The sequence below is a fragment of the Zootoca vivipara genome, chromosome 4 (assembly GCF_963506605.1).
Source record: "Zootoca vivipara chromosome 4, rZooViv1.1, whole genome shotgun sequence".
In the NCBI taxonomy this organism is placed as follows: domain Eukaryota; kingdom Metazoa; phylum Chordata; class Lepidosauria; order Squamata; family Lacertidae; genus Zootoca; species Zootoca vivipara.
The window spans coordinates 8,370,063-8,397,781 of record NC_083279.1 but is presented as its reverse complement, the minus strand read 5'-3'; the positions used below and the strand labels follow the sequence as shown (position 1 = coordinate 8,397,781).

General features: G+C 40.7%; 1 protein-coding gene across 8 annotated transcripts in view; it reads left to right on the top strand.

Moving 5' to 3' along the window:
• Nucleotides 1-200: 200 nt before the first annotated feature.
• The window catches only part of DACH1 (dachshund family transcription factor 1), a 336,068-nt gene continuing 308,549 nt past the window's right edge, over nucleotides 201-27,719 (top strand). For all 8 annotated transcript variants that reach the window (XM_060273322.1, XM_060273318.1, XM_060273316.1 and 5 more), the window contains exon 1: nucleotides 201-1,640. In XM_060273322.1, coding sequence (XP_060129305.1) covers nucleotides 901-1,640 — 740 coding nt within the window. In that variant the 5' untranslated portion in view covers nucleotides 201-900. The remainder of the gene's footprint in view (nucleotides 1,641-27,719) is intronic.

Genomic DNA, 27,719 nt, shown 5'->3' with positions numbered 1-27,719 from the left:
CTCCCCGTGCATCTCGTTTCCCCTCTCCCTTTGGCTCTTGGCTTCCTGGTTGGATAATTTAGGTTAATGCCCGCCGCCGAGCGGGTGTGGGAGAGGCTGGGGCTCGCTTCAAAGGGGTATTTCAAGTTGCCGGAGCTCCGCCCCTTTCCCTGTACCGTGTGACAACAACAACTCGTCCACGTCCAGAGAAGCGAGGAGAAGAGGCTGGCAGCCGCGGTAGCAGCAGCAGCAGCAGCCGGAGCCGGCGCTTCGCTCCAGCCTCCCGCGCACACCTCCACGCTTCTCCTCCTTTTGCTCCGTGTCCTGGCGAGAGCCAGCTCACAGCTCAAGCCCTGCACCACCAGCAGCCCGCCTCCTTCCTCTTTTTAACTAGGTGTTAGTGAGGAAGAGAGAGAGGGAGCGGGGCGGAGAAGAAGAAGAAGAAGAAGAAGAATCAGCAACAGAAGCAGCAGCAGCAGCAGCAGCAAGAGAAGAAACCGAGCTCGCCCCTCTCCTGCTCCTGCTCCCCTGGCGCGCGCTCCTCCCTCCTGCGCCACCACTTTCCAAAGCGGACTTTTCGTTCCCTCTCCTCACAGTTGCTGCCGGGACGCTTCCCCCCCCCAGCCTCTTCTCTCTCTCTCTCTTTCTGCGCCCCCCACGCGCACTTTTCCCGCCTCCCCCCGCCCCCAAACGTGGCTTTTTAAACCCTCTCTACGGTGCGCGCGAGGAAGCCAACTTTCCTCCTCCCCCCTCCCCTCATAAACAAACACAACAACTGCCGCCTCCCGCATCTTCCTCCTTTCCGTTTCTTTTGCCCCCGCCACCCACCCACCCACTTTTCCGTGCAGGGGGTGGGGTGGGGGTCGCCGGCCCCGGCGGGCTGAGGCTTCTGCTGCTCCCGCCTCGCCGCCTCATGCGGCCATGGCCGCCCCGGCTCCCCTGATCCCTCCGGCGCAGCTGGTGCCCCCTCAGCCGCCCATCTCCACCTCGGCCGCCTGCACCGCCACCACCAGCACCAGCACCGCCTCGGCCGCCTCCCCGCCGGCCGCCGCGGCCTCGGCTGTAGCAGTAGCGGCGTCGGCGTCGGCAGCAGCCTCGTCGGGGGCGGCCAGCCTGTTCCGGACGGAGCCCGTCGCGGCGGCGGCAGCGTCCGCCACAGCCGCCTCCAGCAACGGAGGAGGGGAGAGCAATGGCAGCCCCAGCTTGGGCACCGGCGGCAGCGCTTCCAGCGGAGCAGCCTCCGGCGCAGGGGGAGGCGGAGGCGGCGGCCCCCCACCTGCTCCTAGCGCGGGCACCTCTGCCGGCGTCGGCGTGCCGGGCAAGCCGGTGTACTCGACCCCTTCCCCAGTGGAGAACACGCCTCAGAACAACGAGTGCAAGATGGTGGACCTCCGGGGCGCCAAGGTGGCCTCGTTCACGGTGGAAGGCTGCGAGCTGATCTGCCTGCCTCAGGCCTTCGACCTCTTCCTCAAGCACCTGGTGGGCGGCTTGCACACCGTCTACACCAAGCTCAAGCGCCTGGAGATCACGCCCGTCGTCTGCAACGTGGAGCAGGTCCGGATCCTCAGGGGCCTGGGCGCTATCCAGCCCGGCGTCAACCGCTGCAAGCTCATCTCCAGGAAGGATTTCGAGACCCTCTACAACGACTGCACCAACGCAAGGTAAGCGCATGCAGAAAAGGCGAAAGGAAAGCAAGCAAGGAAGGAAAAGACGGCGGAGAGAAAGGAAAGGGGGCTGGGAAATAGCGGGCGCCCCTCTGGTGCGCTTTGCGCAGCTTCTAAAAACACCCTGTCGAGCTCATCTCTCTAATAAATACACACACATACTCTCTTGCTCAGAGCGCCTCTAGGGCGATCTCTGCCTCTTCTGCTCCTGAATGTAAACACGTGCAGCTCGGCCCTGAACATGTTTGGCTCAAAAGTTCAGCGGGACTTACAGACCGGTCTGGTTTATGTGGAAGTGACCCTCCACTTGGTTTGCTTGGGCTTGCTCCCAGGTAAGTGGGCGCAGAAGTGCAGTTCTGCTCCCTTGGAAGCAAGCTCAGGATTGGAGCCTTACTAAAATGAAATGGAAACCTGACCCTTTTTCTGTTGCCACTTTGAAGTCTCCCTCCCTCCTCTGTAAATCTCCTTTGGAAGGGGAAAAGGATGACACACTTTTAATATAGAGGTGAGCACACAGGCCCAGTGTTTAGTTGGCAGGTGCCCAGGGTTCCAACAGATGCATGGAAGTCCAAGTTCCTTGCCCCCAGATATTGCACAAGTGTTGTCACTGAGTGGGGGAAGTAAGACACCTGCACAAGTGCACTGTTCAATCCAGTTTGCAGCTGTTGAGGAGGACACACTCCAAATAATGCACACAACAGGACTTGGGAATCTTCACACTGACAAAAAGTTTCAGAATTGAGTCCTTTAAGCTGTGACAACACTTTATCCCATCCTTATCAGTAAGACAGTACTAATCTTCTGGCTGTAAAGGCTTTTATTAAAAGCCGCAAATCTTCTTCAATTTTTGCAACCTGATCTTTGCCCATTTTTTTTATCTTTGCCCATTTTTATAGTAAAGAAGTAGATTAGCCTAGAAAGCAAGGAGAAGAAAGGCGTGAGGGGTGGGTAGGTGGGGGGTTTGTTCATTTCAGGACACCCGTATGCACTTTCCCAGGCTATGCACCTATGCCTAGAAATATATGTATCTTGAAAAGCACCAGTAGCACTGCTGCCAGGCAATGTAAGCAGGCCTTACTGATGTCAGTGTTTCACAACCCAGAGAACCATTTAACTGTGGTGTTGATTTGAGTTAAGGACTGATAGCAGTTAAGTAGTAACTTAGACATAATAAATAACCCTCTCTAGTCAGGTTTTAAAAAGTAGGACTTGGTGTACTGCTTTGATGCTTGCTTATGCAGAGTGAAGACTTAGCTTTGAGTGATGCTGGACAAACCATCATTATTAGGATGTGTGATTTATTTATTCAGAATAAGATGCACCAGATATGCATAGGTTTATGGGAAGCTCTGAGCGAATACCAATTTTTCTGCAGAGAATTGCCATCTTATACTTTTTTTAGGTTGCTTTGCTTGTGCAAACCTAGCTGATGACATGACACCCTGGGCAGTTGGAAAGAGAGAAAGAAAGGACCTTTGTAGTAGCAAAGTGGATTTGACTGAAGAGGGAGCTGTAGTGGAAGAACTGAATTTAAAACATGGGGGCAAAAGAATGCTCATAGATATACCACGATTGTGTTAAAACCAAGGTGATTTAAAAATAATTGATTTGAATCAGCAAGGAAAAGTGTGATATAAATCAAGTCTTTATTTTTCTAATTTACACATTTCCTCACTAAGCATGCATAGTACAGTACCTGGGAGCATGATCCACAATCTGTGATCATACAATATGTATCTATCTATAGATGGGGAGCAAGTGTGCTATTTATGATTTATAATGGGTTCTCTCTTTACATATGTAAGGATGCTAAGCAAAACCACTTACTTGAAGACTAAGTGCCAACTACTTTCCACAAGCCAGGTAATCATTGGGCAGAAAGGTTTCTTCATGAAATAGAAATAAAATGTTGTTCAGTTCACAGTCTAAATATTCCTAATTTTCATATTAGTAAGTATAAACGCAGAGTTTCTGCCATATAAAAAGTGGCACATATTTTTGCCCTGATTCAGTTTTAAGATAATGAATGTGCACTTGGACGTGCATACTGGTATTAAATTCAGATTTAATTTTAAACTAGTTTCTGGATAACTGAATCAAATAAAAAGAGTCACTTGTGGGTTTCTTGAGTTGGTGATCAGATGAGTTATCCTTCTAAATGGTCACATGTATGCACACACAACAAACCCTTCTTTCCAAGTTTAACATCTCTAAAACATGCTGAAATTAAGTAGTAAAAAGTAGGATCATTTTGTCCTGGTACATCTTTAGCTCTTCTGAATAAAAAGGAAATTTAAAGGTTCTCTTAAAGGAAAGATGCTTGGGATGGTAGATTGTAAAATGGGCCTTGTCTTTTTAGTTCTGCTTATCAGATTTGTTTTGTTACTATAGCCCTATAGTCTTTAGTTAACTTGTGGAAGAAAACAAATTGGAAATATCCATTTCCAAGAGGTGCACTTTTGGGGTCAAATTATTTGAATTGCAAGTAAATGAGACAGTTTTCTTTCCTCATTATTTTGTTGGTTAAAACTTTGTATGACTCAAAAGTCATATGAGCAGAGGTTTGCCCAACATGAACCTACTAGGTTTTTTAAAAAGCTTTTCCTATGGAACCTGTGTGTGTGTGTGTGTGTGTGTGTGTGTGTGTGTGTGATTGATTGTGTAGAGCCAGTGCTGTTAAACCACAAAAAGTTTTCCAAGTGCAAAGTAATTATATAAATTTTGTCAAGAGGTGCACATTTATGTGAACCACCTCTTCTAACGCCACCAGACTTTTTATGCCACAGTTGTTCTTTAGACATCTGCAGATAGCCCAGAACCCAACCTCATTTCAGTGTTTAGGAATTAGGTAGTGAAGAAGATACCCCTTTACTCCACTGGAGATTATGCTACTGAGGAAAGAAGAGAGGATAGGATTTGCTTGGAACAAGAGGGGAGTGGGTGGGGCTGGGGGAGAAAAGGAAGGGGGATGAAATCTGTCAAAAGAGGACATTCCTATTGTTGACAAACCCCTTTAGAACAGAAAGTCCAAGTCTGAGGGCATTAGCACTGATTCTGTTAGTTTTAGGATTCAGGGGTTGGGACTGGGGAGGAGACTCTTGATATGGTTAAAAATAAATAAATAAAAACACAATATGGAAACAGTTGTGTGTGAATAGCAGTGTGTTTGGGAGACTTGATTTCTCAGCTGAGAATCCTGAGACTTTTTCAGACAGCTGCCGTGTGAAACTTTAGATCAGGTTTTCTAAATTGTTTCCAGTTAACGCTTTCCCCTCTTTGAAGATGTAGAATCTCTACACTTTAATATTTCCTTCTTATATTGGGGGTTATTACGATGCAGCAGTACGTTTAGAGTTAACTTCTCTGACTTCTCATTTTGTTATTTTACTGCGCTTCGTTATGGTTGTGTTTTCTCCCTCACTGAATTAAGTTAGAATAGTAGAGACACTTTTTAAAGGGAGAGGCAAAGAGCACAGTAGGGAAAGCCCCCCCCCCCCTTTACACAACATTAGCAGTGCAATCCTTGGCATGTCTCCTCAGAAGTATTCTCCATTGGGTTCCAAGACTTCCAGAAAAGTGTGCATAGGATTGTAGCCTAATAGGTGTTAAGCAACATTGTTTGCGAGTCTATACAGGTATATGTTTGTGGGTCAAGTCCCTGGACTTCCACATACCTGCAACATGATTTTGGAACAAGCAGCACAATCCTATGTAAGTTTTCTCCCAAGTTCCAGTGAGGTGTTCTGAGGATTGCAGCCCAAAAAGAGGTGGCTTACTACGTCTTTCCGTGATTTTGAGTGCTTGTTTTACTGTAAGTCAGCATGGCAAAGGATTAATTTCAATAAGAGTGAAGCTGATAAACCGTCGTTTCTGTAAGCTAAGCAAATAAGTTTATTGAAAAACCCTTCAGTAAACATGTACAAATGAAGCAATATTTTTCAATACATCAAGGGCAAATTGTTGCCTCATCAGTTTGTGGTACTGTTTGTTTGTTTTTTAAATTTCTCCCTTTTTGTTACTTTTCATTTGCACACAAACATCTCTGCCTATCTACATTTTGGAAACTACAGTAGCTGTTTCTCATCACTGAGTTATTTAAAATACATTTTTATGTAAAAAAAAGCATTTATAGGTGAGATGAAATGTAACTTTAAAGCAAATATATTATTGTTATGTACACATCTCAGCAAGTTGACAACCTTGGACAACATCTTTTTTGGGTAGCTGTGGTTGGAGGGAGTTGATGATGCCAACCATTTAGTCAAGGCTAATATACTGTTTAATCAAATGGTATTTCAAAAAAGCTATTAATTTGTTGTGAATAATAAACCAATTCGGTTTCCCTTAATAAGTTTTGATTCATTAGTCATCAGTTGCTGTGAAGTACTTAAATCATCTTATCTGTGTGAAAAGCGACATCTTTTTTAAAAGAGAAGCCATGTGGCTTATAAAGAAAGTGTCTGATTTACAACGTCTTATTTACGCAAAGTGCTTCTACTTACCTGAATTATCTGCGCTGTAATATATTGCTTTCTTTTAGAAAGGACATAAGGCTATTTTCTGAATATTATTAACAGATGTGGATTAGAAAAAATTGCATTCTAACACAGATTTCTGAATCGCAGTGTATTTCCTATACAAATATTTCCATGATGCCAACTAGGCGTTAAGTTTCTTGTCTTAATGTGCCTCTGAACTGTATGCCCCTTGGCTCTAGACACTTGTATTTAGTCCAAAGAAATAGTGCAAATATCATTTGTCGTAGATTAGGTTTCTGTCAGAGGCTGTTGTTGAGAGCAGAACAATTTCTCTTTTTTATGTAAGCAAAGGATGATGATATGAATGCATATTGTGCATTCTGAATAATTTTGGAACAGAATAGAGTTGGCTTTGGTCAATTAAAAATGTGTAGGAACTAAGAAATGACCAGCAACAGAACAGGTAGGAAAACGGTGATGAAAAATCAGACTGGAAGGTGGCAAAAATCAAATGGGCAGATCAGTCAGCAGAACACACATGGTAAAAGCACTTAAATTTAAGCCAGTTTAAAGCCTAGTACTAAGTTGGCTTACTTGGAAACGAGTTCCACCGAGTTCAAAGGGACTTTTACTCTAAAAAAGCAAGGGTGCTTAGAATTGCAGTCCTAAGGACACCATCAGTCCCCAGTACAAGTTAAGTTCCTAAATGCAAATTCTCTGATTTAATTAGTTCGTGGATTGAGGCTGGCTGTCAGCTTTCATGAATGATGACTGAAACAAATGCCAATGTTTTGCAGCTAGACTTAATTCTATGGCTGCTAGATTTACTATTCATTTCAGAACTCTTGGTGTTTTCATCTAAAACACAATCATCTTCATCTTTAGCAACCCTTTGGTTGGCATAGCTTTTGGATCAGGCCCTGTGTGAATATGGATTTGTTCCCTAACCTTTTGCTGATCTTACGAGACAGGCAAAGTAAAAGTGAAGAATTGCTAGTGATGTTCGCAAGTTATTTTTGTAGAAATGAGAACTAATGGCCTTTGGAGTACAGCATATCAGGAGGTCACACACAAATAGGTCTGTCTTCCCAAAGCTTTGCTTGAAAAAAATATGCAAGAGGAGCCAATATTAAATAATATTTCTTTTTTGCATGGCACACTTTAGTGAACTTTCCCACTTTTTTATTTAAAAGTTAGGAACCCCCCCCCCCAATATGAATAGTACAGTCAAATGTATATAATTCATGGAATGGGCATTTTATCCTGCTTAAAAACTGTGTGTGTTCCAAGATTTACAAAGACCTTAAAGGGCAGCATTTAAAAGGATAATAATGATTTCAAAACACTTGCTTTCCAAAATATAGAGTATAGAAATGCTTTGTCATCAGAATCACAAATCCTTACAGTACTTGTAGACTTGGATCCTGACTTAAGTTTAAAGTAGATCCATTGCAATTATTTTATTCACTTATACTTAATGTTAGACAACAAACTTAAGTCCCATTGATTTCAAGGGGTCTACTCTCAGTATGACGAGAGTCTGGATCCAACTGATAGTACAGTAAGTGCTATATAATACCCCCCCCCCCGCCCCCCAATATTGCACAACACTTACGGATGCAGAATACAGAGAAGTGTATGTGATTATGATGTTAATCAAATATTTGGTTTTCATGTTGATATTTAGCCTTTTCCTAGTTTGCATTTACCAGATTGCAGTGATGTAAATATATATTATTTGAGAGACTTGGCTACAGAATTCCTTTTTGACTCAGGTGATTAGCTTAAATTATATGGTTTATAGCCATCATTTTGCAAGTAGAAATAGCTATATTTATTAATAATGACTTCAACTTGTTATACAAATGGGAGTTATTGCTTGCTTATATTTACAGTTATTATTTTTAAAAAACAAATTTAATTTTGTGAAACTGCCACAACCTAAAAGTTATATTTAGGAGAAATAAGAGACACACAGTTGCTTGGTACTTATAAATTCTTGCTTTAACTTCTCATGTAAATCTCAAGGCCACATTGCACTTCATATTTGTAAATCTCATGATATTTTTACAGGGCAAGATATCTACTTGTGTTACTAAAAGTTATTTTATAATACTGACTTAATGAATGTAGATTTATTGACATTTAAGGCCATTGATATTTAGGTCAAATATGGATTACAATAGACTGCAAATGACAATACAACAATCTTGTGCATTAAAATGTTCAGGCAAATAATAACACTTCTAGTTCTATTCCTGTTGTTTGTGGGAAATCAAAATATTCAGATCTCCGATATGTGGAATTTACCTTGCATAATTTTGCAGTAAATTCTTGCAGATACTTGAATGTTTACATAATCAGTGAGGATAAATTGTGTGGCATATATTCTGAAATAGCTGTCAACAGAAGTTTGCTTTCTGCTATTTAATATTGGTCTTGTATTGCTTGTCCTTTTTTTGTTAGTGCTTTAATATATCACTCAAAATTCCTCTGATTCATTGTCTGAAATGTGTTGCATCTGTGTCATGCATGGTTTGTAACGTATGACGGAAGTGGAGAAATTGCACCATCTAAGATTTGTTGCATTTCCTTTGGAGCTATTGTATTGATTTATAAACTTACCATAGCAATGGCTAGGTCAGGTAAGTGTGATTCTTGAACACACATGCAAGACTGGTTTTTTTTTTAAAAAAATGCAAATATTTCTCTCTGAAGGTGAGGATGTAGGGGAACAAAATTAGTTAGACAACACAATTAGTTAGAAATAACAGGAACAAGTCAGTGCAAAATCTCCAACATTCAACTGTCAGTTTTAAGCCACAGGGCTGATACAAATGTTATGTTCAAATTGGCTTTGTTCGTCATTAGTTATTTAAAGCATATAACTTTTTTTCATCTGCTTTACATTGTAATCGTGATTTTAAAATGCTTCCATGCATATCTTTGGCAGGCAAGTCCTGTTAATGGACCCTCCAAAAATAATCTCTAGTTTTGCATACTGAAACAGCAATATAATGTGGGCTGAGAAAACAAAAAACTGATGACCGGTTTTAAGTTGCCTAAATACATGCCTATGTGACAAAGAGTAATTTACAAAAAGTCAATATCTTCCAGGTAACAAATCTAGATATTTCTTGAGGGCCTATTACAAATAAGCTTCTCTGTCTGTCTGTCTGTCTGTCTGTCTCTCTCCCTCCCTCCCTCCCCCCTCTCCCCCCTCTGTATCTCTACAGTGTTTTATCAGTGAGTTTACGGAACTTGACTATATCCTATGAATGCTCATTTGAGTGTTATTTTAAAAAAATACTTAATACTTATCTTAATACTGATACATTTTCTGTTCATCAGCCTGACTCATTCCTGTTAAATTTAGACTTAATTCCTGTTTAACTGTAGATTGTGTCAACCGTGCTGTAATCTTTGTTATGAATTTTGTGAAGAATGGCGAATACAGTATGTGAAAAAAGCCTGCTATGCTATAAATGCACACAGTACCTGGAAGTAAGTCCCGTTGAACTCAGTGGAACTTAACTCCTGAATAGACATGTATCGGATTGTACTGTAATCGTGTTTTCTAGGTTCAGTCAGGCTCCATATTTCCAGCCCTATTACAAATGACAGGTGTTTTTTTTTCTTTCTTTCTAACAATAGATTTCTATGCATATGTGAAGCATTGCAGAACTGTAGTGATGGTGTAACTTTCATTTGATGGTGTGTCTTTAATATTTTCAAAAGTTTTTAAATGATTTGTTAGCAGGAATGTGTTATCCTTTCACTGGTATTGGTCAAACCTGATATTAACTACAGTCATACCTCGGTTTAAGTACGCTTCAGTTTGAGTACTTTCAGTTTAAGTACTCCGCAGACCTGTCTGGAATGGATTAATCCACTTTCCATTACTTTCAGTGGGAAAGCTTCAGGTTGAGTATGCTTCAGGTTAAGTACGGACTTCCAGAACCAATTACACTCATACTTCGGGTTAAGTACGCTTTAGGTTGAGTACTCCACGGACCCATCTGGAACGGATTAATCCACTTTCCATTACTTTCAATGGGAAAGTTTGCTTCAGGTTAAGTACGCTTCAGGTTAAGTACAGACTTCCGGAACCAATTGTGTACTTAAACCGAGGTACCACTGTATTCTTTTTGAAATGAGTTTGCTGTAATATAAGTAGATCTTTGGTTCCAAGCTTAATGGGACATGGAGTGGTCTTCAATTTCACTCAGAGTAGACCCATTGAAATTCATGAACACAGTTGGGTCCTTTAATATCAGTAGGTCTTCTCTGAGTAAAACTTGACTAGCACGCATGGGTTGAACCTGTCATTTGGGATACAGTACTAGAATTGTTTACTCTTTTACAGTTCTCATTGGCCTAATTTGGGACATTAAATCCCATTGGAGTCTGTGGGATATTTTTCAACACACTCTCTTTAATGACCAGAGGTTTAAGAAGAAGCCTGCTGGATCAGACCAAAGGCCCATCTGGTCCAGCATTCTCTTCTCACAGTGGCTAACCAGATGCCTATGGGAAGTCTGCAAGAGGTGTTTGAGCCCAATAGCATGCTCCTCGCTTGCGCTCCTCGGTAACTGGCATACAGAGGGAGACGGCCTCTTGCCCTGGAGGTAGCACAGAGCCATCCTGGGTAGCCATATCCTCCATGAACTTGTCTAAAGCAGGGGTAGCTACTGTGATGCTCTTCAGATGTGGTGGGGCTACAACTCTCATCAGCCCCAGCCAGCATGGCCAGTTGTCAGGGGTGATGGGAGGAGTTGTCCAACAGCATCTGGAGGGCTCTGTGTTGGCTATCCTTTGCCCACCAGCTTTAAAAGCCATCCAAATTGGTAGCTACCACTGCACAGCAAATTCTGTTGTTTAGCTACTCTCTGTGCGACTCCCTGTTGCTTCTGCTAAACCTTTCAGCACGGCCCATTGTATGATTCTCCATAAAATATTTCCATGGAAATGAGTATCGCATACTTCATTGCTATGAATTGAAATTTAATAAACAATAACACAGTGGGTGGGTGGGTGGGGTTGTTCTTTATGTTTGTTATTATGGTATCTATTCTTGAGTTCTATTGTAAACTGTCCTGTGATATTTGGATGTAGGGTGGTATACAAATTTTATAGATAGTAGTAGTAGTAATAATAATAATAATAATAATAATAATAATAATAATAATAATAATAATATCACTTTTTTGTTTGTTTCGCCTAAGTGTAGTTGAAGTCTGCCTTGGGTGGGGGGTAGTTTGAAGTTAGTGAGAATGAAGAGAAACATAATTTAAACTTAATTTTAAAGTTGCAAAAAGTGTTTACCAGTGAAGAAGCTGGATGCAATATCCCTGTTGCTTTGTACATTGTTGAGAAAACCCATCTCCTTTAGAGAAGTGATGTTATTCTGTTGCAGAACTTATTTCCCCTTTCCACCTTTAAATGCTAATCTGATTTGGCCTATGGCAGTGTCCATGAAACACGGAGACAGTTCACCACCTTTAGGGGCAGGTGTGGCTGGTGCAGCTAAAACCAGCATAACAGTTTGAGAGAATGAATGAGGCTCTTTTGCTTTAGTACATCTCTTGCTGCTTAGCCTTTGACAAGAGTTATAGTTCATTTGTGTCACAACAATTTGCTAAGTAATGTGTTAGGAGAAAGAGGAAACCACAACTGCAGCAAACAACTTAACATATCAGGCAAGGGTTGGATACCTCAGAGTCACAGCCGAAGCAGAATTGTGATTGGACAGAATGCCAGAATACTTGCTTAAAACAATACATTTGTAAAAACAAATGTTACACATTTCTTTAAGGATATGCCACTATTTAAAGGCATGCTAATTATGTATAGCTAAATATCATTCCTACTTGTTAATGTATTTGATTAGCTTCCATTTGAGAAGATTTTTAAAATACTGTTAGAATAGTTTTGCCTACTTACACATTTGAAAGCTTAAAAATATGTACAGTACACATACACGCATACATTATTTTATTTGTAAGCCGCCTTTCCCCAGTTCAAAGCATGCTCAAGGCGGCTTACAACATGAAAAAACACATCACTACAACATAACAAAAGTGTAATTGAAACATGAAAATGCATAACCAAACTGAACAATTTCCACATAAATCACAAGATCTAAAATAAGCATCAACAACAGCAACCCTGCCCCCCCCCTACAAACCCTCTCAAACAATACCCCAGCCCAAGAATCTGTTCATCCTCAGCTTTTGTAGTTGGCATCGCTCAGGGCTCCACCTTCCCAGGCCAGGTGGAAAAAGTCCTGCAAGGCAGGAAGCAGTTCTCCCAGGACTCTCAGCCAAGATGGTTCTTACTGCTATGTTTCATAACCCAACTATGGATATTTTTTACAATCTGTTTTAAAAGTTGAAACCATTGTTTGTTTATATTTTATAACAGTCTTACATACCCATAGGTTGCTTGCCAACCTCAACCCCTCAAAGCTATAGAAGCACAAGGAAAGAGCAGCTAGAAAGAAAATGAATGTTTGGCTTGTTTGCTTGCCTATGAGACAGCTATTGGTTTGTTGAATAAACCATGGTTAAATAGCTTATTGTTATGTGTGGATGAAGCCATTCTTGTCAAAGGGCATGCAGAAGACCCTCTGCCCGGTTGTGCCTGGCCTCATGCAAAAAGAAGGATGCTGCTGAGTGTAATTGTTGCCATACTGAGGCAGAATATTTTGTCTGTACAGTATTTGAGGACCAGGATTCTTTTGCTAGATGTGATGACATTCACCCAGTGTGATGGGGGAGTGGAAGTCATTACAGTACTGCTCAGTCCCTGACTTGCCTGTGTTGACCAGGAAATGTCTGTAGGGGGATTTTCTCATGCTTAATTGAATGTAACAGGGCCCCGATCATGCACAAGGCTTTACTCTTAATTCAAGTTCTCAGCTGACATACAAAGAGGCCAGTGTGCACAGGCCCTGCCCCCATCCCCATATTTAAAGATTGCACATTCAAGTGAATGCCTAAACATGATTTGGTTCTTGAGCCATTGTTGGAATATATAGTTTTGCGTTACTTAGCATACTGTGTTTACATATTATTCAGAATACCACTTTTTTGTTTAACCACCACCTGCCAAAAACAGCTAAAATAACCTTGCTTATACATAGCTGATGCTTATTTGCTTTGCTTTCCCCCCTTGCTGTCTCAGATATTTATAACTTTAAAACATGCGTATGTCAGTGGCGTAAGCATCAATGGTTTAGGTCTTTTTACCTCATCTATATTTTCTTTCTTAGAGCTGGGTAAGATGGCAAATATTGTCTGTTCCAAATGCTGTTTATGACAGTTTGTTATAATTGGAGGAGAACCCAGCTCTGACATATGTGCAGTACCATTGCTCAGATTGGAAACAAACCAGGTTTTTACAGAGCTTGTTTAATGTTAAATCTTTCAGAGTACCAAAGATCAGAAAAGCATCACCTGTTGCTTTTCAGGTATTTCCCCTCTTCATTGCAGGTGGCATTCTTACTTTTTTATTATCTTAACCTTATAGCAAACAATAGAAATGGTTGGAAAATTAATTTTCAGTTTATTTTGTAAATTAATTTTAATTATATACACATACACCATTGCTGCAGGAGGCTTCAGAAGAGCTCAGATTTTTCGGCTGTGTGTTTGACTCTCCTCTTGGTCTTGCTGGTTAATGCTGAATGAAGGCCCACATGGAGTCACAATTAGACCTACTGGATGCCTCGCATTATTTGATGGTGGGGCGCGCTATCTTCTTATGTTAGTATTCCATCCCCGCTCTTCGCACCAAGGTCCATATAGATGAGTGCTACCCTTTATACTTGTGTTGATGAGATAAATATTTTACGGACTCTTGTGGGCTGAATAAGGAGATAAAACATGAGCAATAAACATTTTCCTAGTCGTACAGTCCTTCATGCATGATGTTATTACGGTATATGAATGGGCGTTGGTCATTTATGTTGTCAGCTTTACCATTGGCTTTATGGGGAAGATATTTAGAAACAAAGAATCATAGAATTGTGGAGCTGGAAGGAACCACGAGGGTCATCTAACACAACCCCCTGCAATGTAGGAATATTTCGCCCAACATGGGGCTCAAACCCACAACCCTGAGATTAAGGTTCTGCCGTTTCAGGCTCAACTGTCTGAGCTCTAACTCCTTTACCCTCATGTGATATTTCTAATTCTCAAGAGAATCCCATTGTGGGGATTAGCTAATGCCTGAATAATTCCTAAAGAAAGGCAGTTTGATAAGGAAATGTGACTTTTTGTGATAGCACGCACAGAAGAATTTTCTAGAATCTGCATTGACTGGAGCGGTAAAGGTACCCCTGTCTTAAATCCAGTTGCGGATGACTCTGGGGTTGCGCGTTCATCTTGCTCTATAGGCTGAGGGAGCCGGAGTTTGTCCACAGACAGCTTCCGGGTCATGTGGCCAGCATGACTAAGCAAAGCAGCGCACAGAAATGCTGTTTACCTTCCCGCTGGAGCAGTACTTATTTATATACTTGCACTTTGACGTGCTTTCGAACTGTTGGTGGGCAGGAGCAGGGACCGAGCAACGGGAGCTCACCCTGCTGCAGGGATTTGAACCGCCGACCTTCTGATGGGCAAGCCCTATGCTCTGTGGTTTAGACCACAGTGCCACCCGCGTCCTGGAGCAGTATGGCAACGTAAAAAGAAGGCACTAGGAGATCAAGGACAACAGGTACAAGCAAATATTTATTGAAAATCTTGAAAATTGGGATACATTTCAAGATTTAGTATCTTCTTCAAAAGGGAATTATTTTTTCAACAAACCATTATTATCTATGAATGTATTCCAGTGAGAATGATCTATATTTATGGATGGAAAAGCTAAGCATGCTGTTTTGTTGCTTTGCTCATGAGTGAGATTTGCAGCCTGCAGCAGACGAGTCCTTCCCTGTTTGCGTTTACTGTGTTCCACTGTTATGGCTCCATTAGGCTGTCTTGATCTCCCTCTTCTCCTCTCTCAGTCTGCACTCCCTGGCTTTTGCTAACTGTGGTTTACCATTTGTCTCAACTGGCAAATTAAGGCTAGTGTCTTTCCTCCTAAACACAAATGCAGGATTTAAAGGTGACATGCAAAGTATAGTTGGAGGCAAGGTGCAACCGGTAGCAATAGATTGGAGATTGCAAACATCTATGTTTAGTGGAAGGCAAGGAGGGGAGGGCACAGAAGGTAGATTGTTCATAAGCCAGTGGGTGGAAGCACTGTGTTAAAGAAACATGGCTTAGTGATAGGCTCAATTCAGACTTTCATGATCATTACATTTTGCACGAGTTTTAAAAATATATATATAAAAGATTCTTCCTGTGCATGAATGGATCGCCAAAACTTTGCTGCATGTATGAATGAAAAAACATCAATACCTATGCAAGGATTTTAATATGAATCTTTGATATACAGTGATGAAACAGTGGTGTCTAGGAGGGACAGTGTTTCAAATAATCCAGTCATCAATTATTGTTACATTGCTTATGAGCGGAGCAAATCTGTTTAGGATGGAGGTGTTTAACTAGAATGAAACAATTGTCTTTTCATCTTACTATTTTATGTTATGCTTCAAAGCATACCACCATCTTCACGTGTGCTATGGAAAACAAGGTTTATTTGTTTTGTCGGAACAAAGCATTTAAAAAGTTAATGGAATATCTATAGTGTTTGCACTGTGTCTGCATTATTGGTGTATGTTCATGGACGCAGATAGAGGGAGTATTGTAGGCAAAATATATAAAGCTGAGCGCTTGAAAGTAAACCACTGGAATTTGAAAGTGCATGACTTTGGCTGGATTGTCCCAGGTGTTTTGAACATCCTCTGTTGCGATCTTTCCCATTTGGGGAAAAAAAAGAGGTGCACCTTCCCTTATCTCCATTGCACCGTGGCTGTCCATAATGAGAGACGTTGAAGAGAGAGGCAGAGACTGGTTGTAGTTTTCTGTCTACTGATGTCTTCTGCTTGGAAGTGAGTACCGGTAAGTGTAGGAAGGAAGATAGTCTGCAGCATTGACATGTATAAAGGTATGGTTGGATTGAGGAGAACTTCCATCTATTAACCTCTTAAATGACTTGAGACCTCCATATCTGGAGCATCTCTCCCTGTATCAGCCTGCTTGTGGTCCTAGATGATGATGAAGAAGAGTTTGGATTTGATATCCTGCTTTATCACTACCCGAAGGAGTCTCAAAGCAGCTAACAATCTCCTTTCCCCTGCTCCCCCACAACAGACACCCTGTGAGGTGGGTGGGGCTAAGAGACTTCAGAGAAGTGTGACTAGCCCAAGGTCACCCAGCAGCTGCATGTGGAGGAGCGGAGACACGAACCCGGTTCCCCAGATTACGTGTTTACCGCTCTTAACCACTACACCACACTGGCTCTCTAGATACCTCTCTAGATACCTCTTCTCAGTGTTCCTCCACTGGGAGAGGTGCATTATGTGGGCCAGAACCTTTTCAGTGGTAGTCCTTCATTTATGTAATGGCCTATTCCGTGAAATATGCCTGAAACCAACACTTGTTTTGGAATCAGTTAAAAGCATGGGCTTCTGTGGGTTTTTAGAATTATTGTTACCACCTGTGTGGTGGCTACCTGGGGTTTTGTGGTTTAAAGGATGTTGTATTCTTACGTGCTCTTGTAAATTGTATTTGAAGTGTTCTCATTGTTCTGTTGAAATGCAAGCCACCCTGGGATCATATGATGGACATTCTAAAAAGCCTCTTAACTTTATTTATGTATTTATTTAAGAGGTTTGCAGACATTCTGATTCTTTCTGTCTGCATCTCCCCCTCCCCAAATGAGCAGGACTTTGAAAGTAACCCTGTTTCCAATTATGAAGGGCAGCATAAATGAGCCACTGCAGTGCCATTTATATCATTGTTACTTAGCTGTGTATATGAGTTGCATCATAGTAATTTACTTTTTCCTGGAATAGAATGCATATAGAATTAAACATCACCAGGATCTACACTACTATGCACAACACTGCCAAAAATCCCAAGGGACAGAAACTTAACGTGCTTTTATAAAACCATAGAATTATACAAATGTTAGGTTCTCCATGGGAATGTAATGAACAACTTAATCCTAAATACAGGAGACCTTTGGGCTTGGATTTGATCAGTCCCTCCTGTCACATCTGTTGTCTACAGTATTCGGTCAATAGGGTATTTTTGGAAACCTGCATGGATTATATTTCTAAATATTTATTACTTCCTTCATCACTGCTGTTATGCTTTATATTGTAGGTTAGGCAGGCCTTTTTGCAGAACAATCCTATGCGTGTTTACTCAGAATTTAATGTGACACACTCTCACTCTAAGTAGAGTTATGAGTTTGTGGGTGCCAGACCACTCTAAATTTCTGGACCCAGTAAGTGTTAGAATTTAATTGAGGCTTGGTGTGTCAGACACCTAATCCTAGGACTCAGCAAGTTCTAATCACGCCAGACTATCTTCCTGTGTTCAGGTAATCGCTTGGCTGATGGGCCATTAAGAGAACAAAGGAGAGGTGGTTTTGTGTGAAACGACAACTTTTAACCCGTGAGAAGGACAAAAATTGTGTGTTGAAAATGTATGTAATGTGACCTAGAAGTAAAGCTGCAAGGTGAAAAGCCTGAGAAGCAGAGCACAATGTTATATTTCTGCTTTAATCCAAGGCTTTGGCTATGAAAGAAACAATACCCTTTTGGGGTGTCATTGCTTTGAGCCCCTCCATTGCAGGCTCAGGTTGTGTATATGTGTAAATAGACCATTTATCATAAAGACACGGCAGTCTCCGCTCTGCCTCATTTCCAAAAGGGATCATAAACCCTAGGTTGGGTTGGAGCGCAACAGCATTGCAAGCTTAGGCTGCATTCCTATTTGCACTTACCTTGGAGTAATTTCATTGGAGTAAACATGCTGAGTAAACATGCATAGGATTGCTGAGTTGCAATCCCTGAAGACCAGGTACATATTTCAAAAGAGAAATGTAACATTAGTATTTTTCTTTCCCTTATGGGTGAAACTGTGGGCAAACATTTTATCTTGCTTTGATTAAAATTTGGTATGGGCAGCAAGGGGAAAAATGCATCAGGCTATCAGTTGACCATTCCTTGTTAGTATATACAGTGGTACCTCGGGTTACAGACGCTTCAGGTTACAGACTCTGTTAATCCAGAAATAGTACCTCGGGTTAAGAACGTTGCTTCAGGATGAGAACAGAAATCGCATGGCGGCGGCAGTGGGAGGCCTCATTAGCTAAAGTGGTGCCTCAGGTTAAGAACAGTTTCAGGTTAAGAACGGACCTCCAGAACGAATTAAGTTCTTAACCCGAGGTACCACTGTATAGGCAACATATATTTGAATCACCGAAAAAGCTCGCAAACACCCTGTTTTGTTTCTGCCCCACTCCGCCCCATTCTGCCCCTTTTTGTGATGTTTTTGGGTCATGTCTGGGTTTTGCGTGATGTGCGTGTCCGCAGTCACACACATATTGGGCATAAAAGTGTGAGGGGGTGCTATTATTATGATTATACTACTATTAAGATGGCTGTCTGTATGCTTTTTACCATGTTTTTATTATATTTTTATCATTGATGATTTGTAGTATGTTTCTAATGTTGTACACCACCCTGAAATCTTTTGGAAAAAGCGTGGTATATAAATTGAAACAAGTCTAATACTACTAATAATATTCATTGGGTTTGATTTGAGCATGGTGATAGCGTAGAACTTTCCACAGAGGGAACTGCTGTGCATCCTGTCACTTGTTGGTGCAGCAAAAATTGGGTTGTGTCATATGCTGGAATGGTTTTAGAGCTAAATATGTGAATTAAAAATGGATTATATAACTCGCATAAGCCACATCTTTAGTTAAATTGCTTGTAAAACTAAAATATAAGTTGTACTTGTGTTTCTGGAATTATTGTCTAACATAGAGCTGTTGAAACTCCCAAGAACAATGCATGCTTAGCCACCCCTGAAATTAAGTTGGGAGCACAATTCTTCACTTGTATAAAACCCAAAATGTTGAATGAGTAAGACATGGGTAGGCAACCTAAGGCCCGGGGGCTGGATGTGGCCCAATCGCCTTCTCAATCCGGCCAGCGAACGGTCCGGGATTCAGCGTGTTTTTACATGAGTAGAATGTGCCCTTTTATTTAAAATGCATCTATGGGTTATTTGTGGGGCATAGGAATTCATTCATTCCCCCCCCCCTTTCAAAATATAGTCCGCCCCGCCACAAGGTCTGAGGGACAGTGGACCGGCCCCCTGCTGAAAAAGTTTGCTGACCCTTGGAGTAAGAAGTACTTACTCTCAGAGGAACCCCATCCTTTATGTTTCTCCATGAGTTGTTACTCTTAGAGTGCCTCCTGATTGGAGGAAACAAACCCAGCACAGAGACACAGTAGGAGGCCTCCACTGGTGGCAGGGAATTCTGACATAGCTCTGCATTGTATTGGGTGCAGTTAGATCAATAACTTTAATGCCAGAACAATGAATCATTCAGAGAGATAGCTGACACCCTCCTTCCTGGGTGGAGTCTTTAACCTCATGCAGGCCCTTTAATTCATTTCATGTAGCACACCAAGTGTGTCCAGCTCACAGCTTGTACTGGTCTCAGATACTCATTTTCAAAAAAAGTGATGCAAAAAAAGTATTGTTAGCAGTTATTACTCCGACCATGTTTTTCTCCTACAATTGAGTCAACAGTAAATACTGGGACACTTGTGGAACCATTGCAGATTGAATTTACTGTATGTTAAAGATGGATTCTGTGTCATCTTTGGGAGGGATGAGTTGTGGTGAGGAAAGAGAGCGTTGGTTTGTGTGTGTGTGTGTGTGTTTTAAAGGGGGCATGACAGTGAGACTGTTTGTTTTTGACAAAAGTTGTTTGTGATTTCAGGTACTCATGGGAAATCTCTTGATCAGATTCACATCTGTTCCTGTCAAAGTGGGTGCTAAGATACCGGTCACCCAGCAACCATGTCCAAGAGGGAATTGGGCCGATAATAACTTCAAAAAGGAATGACAGATGCTAGATTAGGATGAAAGACAAAACGCATGAAAAATGAGCTTGTTAGAATAAAAAATTTGTTCAAGCACCTTCATGCAAATTAAATGAATATTGAACATTTGCATGCAGTAATTCCTACTTTTTTGTTGATTGAGAAGAAATAGATATGGTGCCTCTCTAAGACTCTAACATGTAATTTTTAGTACCAATTATCATACAAAGCTGTGCCTTTCTGAAATACCCTCCAGATTAGTCACTTGGGTGCTTAACTGTATTCCACATGCAATCCCATTATTTTGCAATGTGCACAAATCTTTTAAAGATTTATTTATTTTATTAGTATTTAATAGTAAAATAAACAAGTAGTCCTATTTTAATTAAAATATTTAGGGTTCAGGATGCTTTGGCTCATTGGTTCTTCGGTGTTACTAACATTTGCAAAAGATCACAGAAGCTAAGCTTGAATGCCATGGTTTCCTAATGAATGGTCAAACAGCATTCCATTAGAATATTTTTTATTTGAGTAAAATGAAAATATACTCACTTCCTCATATTGTGGGTATTAGGATAGATGGTTTTAAGCTAGCAGTTTTATTATTGAAACATTCACATGACAACCAGAATTTAGAAAAGGCTGATAAAATGTCCTGATTGAGAGAGTATTCTGTGTCTTGGTTTAGCAGTGTCTAATGTGGTCACGTACAGAAATTGATTTTCTTCAGAAATTAATTAATTTTTCATATCGCCCTAAGCTGCAGTTAAAAAGAGTGCATACTTGTCTGTTTTTTCCAGAAATATTGCCTAATCATATTAATACCATTGCCCCAAGGATGAAAAGATAATTGTACAAATGCATTTGGAAATATGTATCACTGAGTATTTATGATTAAATTATGCAAATGACCCAGCTCTCATCCTTTCCAGACCCAGATTGTCTAATTAGGATTGATATGCTGAATAGATGTTCCAGAATTTGAATACAAGCATGTCCAAAGAGCAGAAAATTGGAAATGACAAGGCTGAAATGTTGAGGAAAGTGTCTTTTCCTTTTATACTTTACTAATGTGGTGTTAGCAGTTGCAATTTTTCCTTTGGCTATATTGTGTGACTCATCTGTCCTACAAGAAAGAAAGAAGCCAGAAAGAAAATTCAACTTTCTCAAATAACGCCTTATTTTTTTAAATAACACTGGATTCTGTCCTAGTTATTTTTCTCTTCATCCTCCTGATGTTGAAACATGTTTACATATAGTATTAGAATGTTGTTGCTTTTTATAGAGATATAGGCTTTCTGTTGGATTATCCAGTGTTTCCTACTTGCTTATATTTAAATTTCATTACTGCTTCTAATGTGGAAGTGATGGCTACAGTTCCAGTATTGATTTCTTTAGAGACTTTACTCTTCAAATTGTTAATATTATTTGGACTAGCTATGTCATCTTGCAATTCCATCTTGCAACTCCATTTTGCAACTTCCCCCTTTGTGCAAAAAACCCCTGTCAGTAGTTTTTTAATAGTAGATGATTTCTGGCAACATACACAATATTGAAATCCTAAACAGTGACTTGTATTTATTTGCAAATGCTTTTGTTCTTCTTATGAAGCGCCACATCAGGGAAGGCTAGGGTGTAGCAATGAGTGAGCTGATAGTACTTCAGCCATCATTAGCAGCAGGAGTCACTCTGTCTGAACTCTGTAGGTTTTGTTCGCCCATCTGCAGGATGATGGATTGCTATGTTTAATACATTTCAGCTTTTGTCTGTCTTAGTGTGGATAGACAGCATTATCAATGATTTCAGTGGTGATTAGCGATCCGTCGCTGCCTTTTCCAATTGGCCAGATAGTCCCCAGGAGTGTTTCATGCAATAACTTACCATGCAATTGTGTAGTTCAGCTTCAAACATGGATGGCTAATTCCATTTTTAAAAAGGCAAACAATATTTTAAATCCACCAAGAGCAATTCAAACCGCAGCTGGCACCTCAAAGCAAAACTGCACAAGGTGAAATTATTGAATGCTCATGGATCTTATCTAAATATTTATCTTGCTTCACAGTAAAAGATGAAATTCTGCGTCACTTCTTAAAGAAGCCAGGATATATTTTTGTGAATGCATTCCATAGGGTGTAATGTCATCATTTATGCTCCTGTCTGTATTGGAGCATTTTAGCTACTGGTGATGTAGCTGGAGTGCAATGCAAGGGTTGTATTAAAGCAATAAAATAGAACATGACATGTGTCATCAGAAGATTTGCTAAGCCCCTGAGTGTATTGTGATTCAGAACTCTTAAGGGGCTGGAAGATTCTAGCCACCAGAAAAAGTTGTTATATACCAGCAACACATGCCTGGAGTGTTTTCATGATAATTTTTGAACAGTACAGTGGTTGTTTTGGTTTTATATTTTAAGTCCATAAAGATGGTAATAGGGAAGTTAGACATTTTATTAATTACATATGTTAACTACTGTACTAACATAGAGAACTGGATTCCGAAATCAGAATTTTAGATTGTAGTTTACAGTGCACTTGGCTTTCAAGAATGGCCTGATGACTCAGTTTGGCCTCCTGTGGAGTGCTTGTTACCGAGCTGGTTGCTGATCACTTTTATTGTATTTGAATGGTGTGGGGATGGAAAACTTAAATATCGGGAGATATTGAGTGTTTTGTGTGAAGGAAATGGGGGAAAACCTCAAAGCTTAGGAGTGAGGTTGAAGAGCTAATATATAGTCAGTTGGATCAATGGCTTGTATCTATGCTGCTGTTATTCACTGTGCAGCTTATTTTTATTTGTTTATTGGGGGGCAGCTCTGCCTTTAAATATGTCTTCACTTGTGGTTGTGGCATTTTCCCAGCTTTCCCAGCTATGTTCATGTGTGCTTATCTGTGGCTGAAAATCTCAGGATGGCCTTTTTGTTCCTTCATAGAAGATCTAGGCAGTGACAATTTTCACAAGTAAGTGAAGAGTAATTAAATACCAACTGAGGACATGGGGGGAGGGGAGAGCTGGCAGTGTCTATGGAAGAGAGTTTTATCCCCCCCCTTTTTAATCTGCTCCATAGTTTCAAGGTATCTTAATTTTAATGATTTTTTTTAATGATATAAAGTTGCCTTCATGGTACATGCCTTCAGAGTGCTTACTTGCCGTATACAAGGATCACAGGAACTTTGAACTTTCTAAAAGTTTGAAGTTTAAAAAGAGGCATCATTTTGACATGCCTGCAAGGGTTATTTTATTTGCAGTGCTGCATCTGGCTCAAAGAGACCAGCTGTGAGGATGGTGGACCTTGTGTTAGACGAAATATCTGTGAAAAAGAACTTGCGTTTCTTACAGATAAAAAGTATAAAACTAAAAAGAGATTCATCTGTGCTGCCTATAGTGAAAGAAACCAATCCTTAGACAACTGGATCTTTGTCACTGACATAAGAAATCCTACTCAGGGTAAAATTCAGGCCTTATATTTGAAGTAGAACTGTAATCTTATTTGACCACACTGCCACACACAATGCAAACAGCATGGCTGATACTTCCAAGTATTAGCAGAATGCAAGACTGTTTTAACGGCTTGCCAGAGGGCAGCTAGCCCTTTCCATGTGAAAGTAGTTTTGGGAAGCTCCTCCAGTACAGAACTTATGGGAACCACTGTGCTAATCCTATTGGAATGTAGCAATTATCACCTACCATATAGGTGTTAAACTCTGAATTTAACAGGGATTAACACCTCACGCCCCTTTCTGGGGCCAACCACATAACTACATCTTGTTGGTTTTGTACTCACTATAGGAAATGGTGAAGAAGTGACTAGTTTCTGCTCTTTTGCTACTTGGTGTGCATTATTCTTGAGGAAGAACATAGTCTCTAAGAGAGCTGAAAGCGACCTGAGAGATGCTTTCATCTCCTAATGTGTATATACACTCTTCTCCAACTGTCAAACAGGTGTTGCAGGAGTTTAGAACAATACAAAAAAACTGTTTCCAAGAGGCAAAAAAGTGAGATGAATGTTTTATCTTTGAGTGAATGTTTTAAAACATCTTCAGGCAGTGGTGGAGGAAGCCGTTTCGGCATGTGCAGTGTCACTACGTACAACGCATGTGTCACATGCATGCTGTGTAGTGACGCTGTGCATTTGCACTGCGTTGCGGGTTGTAGCCGGCGGCGCTCCAACGCTGATCCCGGCACCGTCCGTACAGCGCTGGAGCGCTGCCACCAGCAAAGTGCGGAGTGAGGTTTTTTACTGAGCAGCTTGGGAGGTGCCGTTGCCCTGCCGCCTGGTAAAAAGCCTTCAATTCGCAGCTTGCTCGCTCACCTGCTCGGCGCGCGCAGAGGCGAGGGGCGGGCCAGGGAGGGGCGCGCCAAGTGCCACCCCCTCAGGGTAGCACCCGGGGTGGCCCACTCCCATTGCCCCCCCTTGCTACACCCCTGTCTTCAGGTCTCTTATAAAACTAGTCTTTCTTAAGCTTTCCATAAGATTTGTTGTTCTTTCAGACTACCAAGAGTGTTTGTTGTTAGCCTTTATTGGCATAAGACCAAGAGGGTTTGATGTGAACCTCTCCTGATAGAACAGGCAATTATTATGGCCTTTTAGAAGGCATGAAGACGGTCTTCCACCTTTTGAGATGCACTTTTCAAACACTGAAAAAGCAAAAGCAAAACTGTGGTTCGTTTTCAAAGTCTCTCCTCACACCTTGCCCTGCTACTCCCTCCAACTTAGTGTTCCTGTACTTTGAGTTACAGGTAGGTAGCCGTGTTGGTCTGAGTCGAAGCAAAATAAAAAATTCCTTCAGTAGCACCTTAAAGACCAACTAAGTTTATATTTTGGTATGAGCTTTCGTGTGCATGCACACTTCTTCAGATACACACTACTTCAGATACACACTACAGATACAGATACCCAGCTACTGAAGGAATTTGCTGTACTTTGAGCTTTTGTTCTTGGAATGAAACCAGTTTCTCAAGAAGTGCTTTCTGGTTGCAAAAAATATGCAACAGATTTAGATTGTGTGTTGACTTCATAGAAAAAAACAAGTACTCAGGTCTCCATTGTTTCTAGAATAAAACATCATGTATACGCAGCCTCAGTCCGATTAAGGATGTTTCATAAAATGGTTTTGGTTGACCTTACAACTCGTCCTATATAAAATACGGTATTTTTCTGCTCAGCATTGCTAATGGTGGGGAGCAATAACCATTTTAAATTTTAAAGAAAGTAAGAGGTTAAACATTCTGAAAACTTAGGTCCCTGTTAGAATGGGTATTCTCAATATTTAATGAATTGCTAAAATATTAATTCATTTAGTGCATCTTTGGTGTTAATGGTTTGTAGATTTTTATGGGGCATTTTCAGCTGCACTGGTTAACAGCTTAATTTTCTATATTAAGATGAGAATATTATATACCATTAAATGTCCACTGTGGAAAAGAAAGTGCTTTCTATTGTTGAAAGTGACATTCATCTAGTATTTATAGTACATGCATAGAATCTAGTATTTATGTAGATAGATATTCAACAATGGGCTTGAAGCCAACTGTCATGGAAAGATTTAGAGATTTGGTTCAGAGTGGCAGAAGCATGCTACTGTTCTAAGATAACTGTGGGGGTTTTTGGCTTGCAGAGTTTGACATTTTGGGATTTATTTATTTATTGGAGATTTTATTTAATCAACCTTCTTGCAGATAAGGAGTTTGTGTTTATAGAGATACATCTTACTAAAAAAAGGGGGGGCTAAAAATAAATGGAATTTAATTTGAGATGCCAAATTGCCTTTATTATTGAATTGTTTGTGGTCTTGGCAGTATAATGGATCCTATTCTAAAGAAGAGCAGCTCCTCTTTTGTCAGCAGGATTTATGATGATGTCTTGCCGTTTTTGTAAATTATGTAACACTCACTGTTCCTCCTTTGTTATACAATGAAAATTAGTAGGTTGTTTTAATTATTTGATGGATTCTCATTCTCATTCATTCTTCTCTCTAGCTGGTATTTGTTTTCATAATAATATGATTTCTGCCATTCTTTAGAAGAGTGAAAAGTCTCTGTGGATTTTCTTTAATGTGTTTTTCAGCTTTTAAAAAGATGAAATAGAAATATATCCCTTACATTTTTTCCCCGGGTGTTGAATATATATATATATATATATATATATATATATATATATATATATATATATATCCTTTAGAAATAATCCAAACATTTATTAACGTGATCCTTAGTCATTGGCTGTGGACCATTTATTAAGGGCCCATTCACCAATTTAATCATGGCAAATCCTCACTTTGATTGCCGCCGTATGATCAGTGTTTTGAAGAACTACTTTTTAAAATGTACTCATTTTTTCACGTTTTAGGTGTATGTGTTCGGTTAACTTGAAAAGTGCAACTTGTGAAAATGCCCTCAGGCTACACTTTGAGGGGGGAGTAAACAGCCTGTATACTCAACAAGCACAAATAGAAGACTCATACTTTCACAATTGTGAGACTCCAGAAGTATTATGTTTCCCTTATTACAGAGGTGGGCAACCTATGCCCCTCATCCTAATTTCAAAAGCCTTCTTCAAGCAATACCTTCAGACAAACTGGCAGAAGCAATTTCTTCCTTCTGCAGTGTACATCGCCTGGAGCCGTGGGGTGGAGCCGAATGCCCTCTGAAAATTGAGGGGGCCTGACCCCCTCAAAAAAAACATTGAGGGGAGCCAAATCTGCCTCGGCCCATAGGAGTTGACTCCTATATAACACCCTTTGGGCTAGCTTAATTAATTAATTAATTAATAATAATAATAATACCCCGCCCATCTGGCTGGGTTTCCCCAGCCACTCTGGGCGGCTTCCAGCAGAATATTAAAATAAAATGATTCATCAGATGTTAAAAGCTTCTCTAAACAGGGCTGCCCTCAGATGTCTTCTAGAAGTCAGCATAAATTTTACACTGGATTGCCAGGGCACATGACCAAGCTGAATGGTCAAAGGATCCAGCCTCAGTCGTCCGCATCCCGGAACAGCCCTTTATCGGGACTTAGGCTAAGATAAGGGCTGTCAAGCTCGGCTCAGCCAGCTGGGTCCTGGCTGAACCAGAATGGGGGATGCAGCCAGTGTTTCTCTTGCTGAATCAAAGATGATGGAGTTAAGCTAGTGAAGCCCAGCAATGCCAGAAGCCACCTGGCTGTGCTGAAGATCTACTGAACCCCCACCCCCTCATCCAGTTAGATCTTTCTTGGATTGTTCCCATAGAAAGTGTAACTTAATAGTACTACAGTGTTGAGGCATTCAGTTTTGGTTACACAATAATTTCTGAATCTTGTGGTAAAATCAAGACACATAGGTTGAAAAATGAAATTATAGGTCTGAACGCTTATTTATGTTTGAATGCATAGGTGTGCATTTTGAGTTTCCTAAATTTCTCTAAATGCCTCCTCAAGGCAACTAGAAGCAAACGTCATTGAATTTTGTGGGACTTACTTCCAGGTAAATGTGCATAGGACTGCAGTCTGAAACCTTAGTTTGAATTGAGATCTTGATAAATCTATATTGCTTAAAGCCAAGGTATTCATTGAATAACTTGAAATCATTAGACTGGTGATG